General features: G+C 30.8%; 1 protein-coding gene across 1 annotated transcript; it reads right to left on the minus strand.

The window, feature by feature from the left end:
* Positions 1-712: 712 nt before the first annotated feature.
* Positions 713-1,574, minus strand: LOC127081476 (auxin-responsive protein SAUR32). The gene has a single exon (XM_051021731.1). It carries the CDS (start codon positions 1,240-1,242, stop codon positions 892-894), a length of 351 nt encoding a protein of 116 aa, XP_050877688.1. The 5' UTR covers positions 1,243-1,574; the 3' UTR covers positions 713-891.
* Between the last annotated feature and the right edge of the window lie 6,882 nt (positions 1,575-8,456).

Here is an 8,456-nt window from a genome sequence, read left to right on the forward strand (position 1 = left end):
TGTTATGCCACTTTATTTATTTTTTGGAAGAAAGATTAGCATTTTCTAAGAAGTGATTGAATTAGAAAACATTGAAAGTCAAGATCACCCATATTCGGAGGTAATGTGATTGGCAATACTCAACGTGCTTGTTGACGTAATGATGATGAATCAATACACAAATAAATAAATTTCTTAACATAAGGAAATTAATTAGGAAAAATATAATAATCAATCACATCACCTTTAATCAATTTTCCAGGAGCAATATCATAGAAAACAAATGTAATGTGACTTAATGCGTCGACACACACACGCCAAATTTCTGTTTGAATTTCAACCACAACACAACTACCCCACCAAACTTAATTATCATAAAATAATAACACAACTAACCATAATTATACTTTATTACAAAACATAAAATAGCTTAAAAACGCTGAATTGTCCCTTTCGTACATCCATGTCCTCCTTAATCTTAGCTATAGGGATTATAAATTTATAATTAATTATTTAGATTTCTTATGCGTAGGGCCAAAATAAAAGAAAGAAAACAAATTAAAGTCTATGTTTATCTTTATTCCAAAATTCCAACCGTGTCTTTCACGCTACCAACTTCCAACAAATTAACAGCTATCTCCTTTTATTTTCTCTTAATTCAGAATCAATCTACTTTAAAGTGTTCACATTTAGAATAATATTGGAATTTTATTATACTACCATAGGGTTGGAATTAATACTCATACAACAATATGATTCTCTTTCAATACTTTCCAATTTACATTCATATCAAACAATATACTCCAAATTATAATTCTACTAATTAAGATCCATCATTGGAGAATATTGACATACAAAAAATACATAAAAGTGTAAATAGATAGTAATAATGATAATAATAATAATATTGAATCAAACTTTGAAACACCAAGCATGGTGATGATGGTGATGAGATTTTTCCATATCAATCATTCCTTGGACGGTGCGAAACTGTTCTATGTGGCAAGGAATGGTGATGGGTCCTTTCTGAGCAAATCCATATTCTTCTTCAGCTTCTTTCAGCAACTGCATAAACAATGGATGGTTGATGTAAATCACTGGAATCACAAACCTTTGTTGCTCCTCTCCTTGTCCCACCATCACTGCCAAACACCCTTTTGGAATGTCCTTATTCTTTTCATGGTTTTGATGAAAGTGAAGATGAGGAATATGCAAATGAAAACTCAAATTATGATGATGAGGGTGATTACCACTAAACCCCATAATTAAGAAGAAATTAAAAAGGACAAAATAACAAGCGTATTCAAGGTTGTTAAGAACTGATTTTCTGTGTTATAAGAAAACAAAAGAGAAAGGCCAAGGATCGGAAGAAGAAATGGTGAGATTGAAGAGGGTTAAGGAAGAGTCGGTGAGAGATTTTGGGATATTGCTCATGATAATATGAAAACGAAACCTACATAACAAGAAAAAGAATGATGAGAAAATGGTGAAACTATAGGTTGTATATATAGGTGAGAAAGGTTAGGTTAGGGTGTAGAAATATTGATGTTAGTATGAAGAGGGGTGTATTAAGTAATATTATTATATTATTATATTAAGATGATGATGAGGATGATTCTAGGTTTTGCTTAAGGTGTACACAAAGGTTTGTTCTCGAAAAGGAAATGAGAGGGAAATAGTCCCAAAGATTAGGAGAATTATAGTAACGTGTCAAATTTTTATTGGAGAATTTATAGATAAGAATATATTTATTGTGAGTAAAGTTAAAGATATTTAATAGTTTATTATTTTGATTCACAGCTGGAAATTTGAATATGGTATGAGAAGGTTAGAATGAATTTGTAGGGTAAATACATGGAAAGAGTCGTAATTTGAATTTAACACTAATATACTAGTCACATTCAAATATTTGATGGAGAGTAATTGTTTTTTTAATTATAATCATTCAATTAAATAATACTAATACCAGTAACATTCAAATATTTGATGGAGAAAATTATTTTCTATAAACATCATCAACTAATTAATGTTTTATTTAAAAAAATTAATTTGAAATTCCTTTAATTTTATTGGTAAATGGGAGGTGGATTTTAAATTAAATCCGACAATGACTAATACATTTAAAATAATAAAATGTTTTAAAACAATGTAAATTTATTTTTACATAAATTATTGTGAATCAAGAACAAATTAATTAAATTGGTCATTCAAACAAAAATAAATTAGAAAAAAATGATTGTTTTTAATTTGATTTAAAAATCGAATCAAACCAATAAAAAACAACCTAGTTTGATTCGATTCTCGATTTTAATTTTTAGAATCGTTATAACAATGAATCAAACCGATGATTATAAATATCTATTTAAAAACATAATAACATTCAATACACCGAAAAATATGATAACTGAGAATACAAAAATGAATATAATTTTAGAAAAAATGTTATAAATCAATCAACCTAACAAGTTGGTTTGATTTTATTTTATTTCTAAAAAAAACCCTAAAAATCGAACCAAACCAAATAGACGGAGATATCATCGATTCGAATGATTTTTTTATTAAAAATTGATCCAAACCGAATCCGTTATACATCAATTTTAATAATTCCAAATATTTAATGTAAAAATATTATTTTTATTTTATTTTATATTTTTTTAACTTGTGTGAAATATTCAATATAGAACTAAGAAACCATGGGTAATCTCTCTATAGAAAATAATATAAATTTGTTTTGTATAATTTTAAGTTTCTTTTTTTATTATTTTATACTACTATAATTTATTTAAAATATTATGAATTCAACTTATACTATTTGATCATGGAGATTTGAGACATATTCGAACTCTTGTTTATAGTTTAACTCATTTATTTATTTTAAAAAAAATATCATCACCATCATTTCAAATTTATTTCACTTATTCCCGTTCATTTAAACTAAATATATTAAAATTTATGAATGTCTTTAAGGGTGTAGAAAGTAAACCATAACAAAAAAAAACTTGAAGATTTTCAAATTAAATTTTTAGATAAATAGAGTTTCATAATAAATCTCTGATTCTTATTACAATTGAACCACATAGCTAAGAACAGAAAATCTCTAAAATTTTAAGATGGTTTGCACATAAAAGTTAATCAGCTCTAAATATATTAAAATAAAGATAAAAATCATAAGTATTAAAATCACTTTACAAATATCATCTTCAACTTTTAACTATTTTCTTGGTAGCCCCACATCAAGTTCCGGGATTGTTCCCAACCTATTTGACTTCTCAATGCATTAACATCTAACCATTCTACAATCTTCTTCCAAACAGCTGCAATCTATCTCGACTTCTGAATGAGAATCCTCTCTCTAGTAGCCATATTCTTCCACAATAAAGTAGTGGCAGACCTTCTTCTACACACCAAATTCTTCACTTGGGACCCCTTGCAGTGAGTTAAAAGAACATTCACTGCATTAATTTATGCAACATTGTCTTCCACCTTAAGATTCAACCTCCGAAAAACATCCACATTTCATCTCTTAAGACAAATCTTAAGCTGCTTGAGTTTTTCCTTTAGAACAAAATCACTACATTCTCCCACTCATTTTCCACATACACAATGAAGTCTTTACTATCAAACAAACAATCATCGACTCTAAAGGACTTAGGACCCCAACCCAAGTTTGTTGGATTGGAGTTAAGGAATGTTCTTTTTCTATTTTAAAGATAGACCATAGTTGTATGACTAAAAATATATATGTTTCCTATTTGTTTTTCCTTTAAAGTTTGTAATCTTTATTTATTAATTTTTCACGTTAATTTTAATTTATAATTTTTGCCTCAATTTTGTTTTTATCATATTAATTAAAAATAAAACTTAAACATATTATTTTATATATATCACCGAGTTAAAATATTAATTTTATGAAATTCTACAAATTCAATTAGATAATGTTTACACATAAAAAATAAACAGTTTATTAGCTGAAAACCAACAACCTGTCAAATTTAGGATATTTTTTTCAAAGTGAAGTTAGGTGTTACAACTGTAATCTAAAACGTTTGAGTCATATCTTTTTTTAATTCTATTGAGTGTTGAATGGGTGACTTCGAACGCAATAGAGAGTGAATTTTTTTTTAATTCTATTGAGTGTTGAATGAGTGACTTCAAACGCAATAGAGAGTGAATTGTGATACTTTAATCGTGTATGTTTATTTTTTGCATAATAACATTCGGGTCCAATAAGAGTAACCATAAAAAAACATAAACCTCGCTGATACCCTTGAGAGTACTCAATAAGAAGTGGGGAAATTTTGAAAGTAATTAAACAAGGATAGGGGTGAGCTCTTTTGGCTTCAAGGTCAGCAAACCCTAAGTTGGAAGACAAGTTCGTCTCAGCTGACCCAATGTTAAAGTGAATAGGAAAACACGTTTGGAGGCTTTAAGTACCCAAACAACATATTTAAATGGAAGATTAATGATAATAATGTCCAAGCTCAAACAATGGGACAATAATATTTATGATCATTAATCAACTATAATCACGCGGATTACCCATACCTATATATACACATGACATAGGAACGAAGAAGACAAGCAATCCATATTTTAGTGAGATGAGATTTTACTGATCCTCGCTAGTTAGGTTACATTGGTGTACATTTCAAATATATTTGACGCCCATTGTGGAATCCTGTAAAGTTGACCTAGACCACACACCTACAAATTTCACTACCAACCCCAATTCAATTTTACGATGGTGAGGGTTTCCACCAGTAGTACCATCAACGACCAAACATCCATAATAGAGACGTTATCCACTATGGAGAAGTTATGTTGTCAAAATAAAGCATGATATAACATTGTAAGCGACCTATATCAACAACACTCATAACCAAGAGGTATATTACACTAGGTTCATTCTCGAGCCCACTTCCCTAAGGGGGTGTGATGGGAAGTGAACCCGATAAGCGGTGCAAATACCACAAGATTAACAACACCATTGATATTATTATCATTGTCATATGAATGGGGATATAAATCACATCATCCAAGAGGGACACTTGTGAAGATACATTTGTTGAAACTCTAAGAGCTCGGAGAGAAGTCCACAAGAACTCGTGAGAGATCACTCGAGAAATATCCAACCAAGAAGAGAAATAGAAAATGTAACACACCAAATTAGATTAATTGATTTAATTGAATTATTTATATTTTTTATTTAATTATTTGATGTTGGTATGCATTAAAATAAAATTATATGATATATGTTGTTGAGGTGTAATGGCAATAGTAGGGTGTGGTGAGAATGTAGTATCTTGGTTGAATAATTTAGGAATAATTAGAATTTTAATTATTAGACATAAAATGATAAAATTGGTGAAAATTAGAGATTTGGGCCAATTGAGTAAATTGAGGAAAGTATGTGGCAAGAGGAGAGAAGCTAGGAATAAATTGGGCAAAAATTGTAATTTTGAGAAATAATTAGAAACCATATAAATTCTAAAATTTGAGAGAAGCTAGGTTTTTAGAGAACTTTTACAGTACGTGAAAACAAGAGGCAAGAAGAACCAAGGGATTTTGGGAAAGAGAGCTAGGATTGAGAAGAGGAATCCATTGGAGTTGCTAGAATCATCATTGTTGTTGGAAATCCAAGGTATGAGGGAGAAAGGACTAACAATATGTGTGTATTGTATAATGGGGTAGAAAAGAGACATTTTTACTTGCATTAGGGTTCCAAAGTTTTCTTTGATAAATTGTTGTGTGATGAAAATATGGAAATTTGTTGGTTATTTTAGTGTCTATATGTGTTTTTATGACTAAATCTATATTTGAGTTATCATGAATATGTATGTATGAGGTTCTTTCTTTGTTGAATGTGTGAAAGCTTGAATTGTATTCATGATTGATGATGAAACTGCTAATGAAATTATTGATAAATTGCTATAGATAATGATGAGCATAAGTGTTGTATATGTTGATGATTATGATAATATGAATCACTGTTAAATTCATGTTTTGGGTTTGCTGAATTTGGACGAACTGATTGGGGTTATGAATGGAAGTTGGGGAATGAAGAGAATACTAATCGTACGTGAAAAATTAAGTTTATGGGCAAAATTCACTTAGACCAATTGATTAGCCTTAGGAGAGAAATCGATTAGTTCCTCTTAAAAATTCAAGTTTTTTTTTACATAAACAAAGGAAGAATTGATCAGTCTCCTTGAGAAATCGATTGGTCTATTGAAAATTTGTGAAAAATCGTAATCACAGAGTTTGGGACAATCGATTGGCCCCTTGTGTTAATTGATTGGTCCCTATTTCAGTTGGTTGGTCCACTTGTCGATTTCGGTCGTAACTTTCGTTCTGTAAGTCCAAATGAGACACCGCTCAAAGCATTGGAAAACTAATGCATAGAGCTACCTCACGGTAATGCTTGGTTAATTATTTGAGTTATAGTTATGTCCCTACTCTAACAATGTTTGTGATGACTTGTATGATCAATTATCAAATCGTTCTATTTATCCATGTGTTATTATTTTGGTGAATTAGCATGATTGAATGTGTGTGAATATGCATTTGTTGACTTGCTGCTATTAGTTGTTGTTTGTTGATGTCGTCACATTGATTAGTTGTTGCTTATGATGAATGATATTGATGTCGTAACATTCATTATGTTTTCAAAGTTGGTGATGTTTTGTTATTTTGGAGCTTATAACTTATTTATCAAGTTGTGTTGAAAAATGTTTTTCCGCTGCGTAGTTTCAAATGATTTTTGATTTGTTTTGAAGGATTGTAGGTGGTGACACCTTGAAATTCCATTTAATGTTTTATTTATAAGTTTTGGGGTTTAGGGTGTTACATAGGGATATTAGAGTAGGCCAGTCTATTCGGCCAGGGTTTCTTAATGTTGTCTAGTTCCTAGTATGCGACAAGTATGGGTACACTGTCGATGCATTGTTTCTTATAACGTTTGTTTGATGGTGTGCATAATGGCTGGGGAGAAACGATATCCCTATTGTTGATGCTTTGAAGTCAGTGGCTTAGAAACTGCACGGAAAACATAATCAGGCAGTTGATGAGTTTCGTGGCTTGGGAAAATTTCAGAGGAATACTCCATCAATGTTCAAAGGCAGGTATGATTCGGAGGGTGCTCAAGTGTGGCTCTGAGAAAGTATTATATGATACTCACATGTTTTTTGGGGAAGCTGAGGAGTGGTGATACAATGCTCACTAGAGGCTAGAAGTTATTGATTTTGAGATAACTTAGGTTGTGTTCAGGGTACAATTCCTTGAGAAGTACTTTCCTGAGGATATGCGTTGACACACCCTAAACCCAAAAACTTATTTTTAAAAGGTTTACATAAAACTTTAAGGTGTCACAAACGACAACCCTTTGAAAACATATCAACTGATTGAAACTACGCTGTGGAAAGACATTTCATAGCAACTTCATCAATAAAGTGATAAACTACAAAGCAACAAAATCAACATTAACATAAAACATAATAAACTCTCATTCCCGATGTTACACGATCAGAGCACTAAAACTACTAATGTATAATAAAGAGATATGTAAAGAAAATGAAGAGTAGATCCAACAAGTCACCTTCCACATATAGCAATAATGCTTACTCCTAGTTATTTGCAAGATGTCCATGGTGGACAACATGAAACAAATGGGTGAGAAAAAAACATTCAATATAAACAGTGTAAAGAATGCTAAGGTAGAGAATCATACAACAAACACACAATCAACAATACAAATGTCTCACACCCATTCATAGAGACGTGCACATTCATTAGGTATGCATAATATTCATAATAACTCATTAACCACATCAAGTATTCTTAACCAACTAACAACATCATGAATAATCAATTGCATATGCCAACATGTATGACATATACTCCACAAATGACTTATTATGCATGATGTACCATTCATGGACAACACAAGTTCATCTCACTCTTGAATCCCCACCATAGGACCAGAGAACACCAAAATCATTACTATTACCATAAGTAACGCTTCACTGATTCCCATATGGAACCAGCATTTCGCTCATGAATCCCCACCATAGGACCAGAGCACACCAAAAATCGTTACTATCACCATAAACCCTCTTTCTGATTGTGACTTTATGAGTCTATCGGATTACCTAACTGCAAGTATACAGTCTATCCTGTAGTTTTAAAAGATATCGATCCCACGGAGACCTAACTGTCAATCTATCGTTTCTAGTTGATATGTTGTTTATCTAAGGAGAATGAATTAAGCAAAGGAGATGTGAAATAAATAACTTTAATAAATTCAGACAAATAATACTGGGATGTGACTCTCATCAAGCAAAAATACTCTTGATTGTTTATAAATAGGATTATTGTACGAGGCAATATTTTCTACTCTGAAAATATTTTAATTGAACAGAAAATGTCGCTTTTGCGTATTCATAATCGAATTTGACTCTCTAATTTATACTATTTACTGT

Source organism: Lathyrus oleraceus, chromosome 5 (genome assembly GCF_024323335.1).
Source record: "Lathyrus oleraceus cultivar Zhongwan6 chromosome 5, CAAS_Psat_ZW6_1.0, whole genome shotgun sequence".
NCBI lineage: Eukaryota > Viridiplantae > Streptophyta > Magnoliopsida > Fabales > Fabaceae > Lathyrus > Lathyrus oleraceus.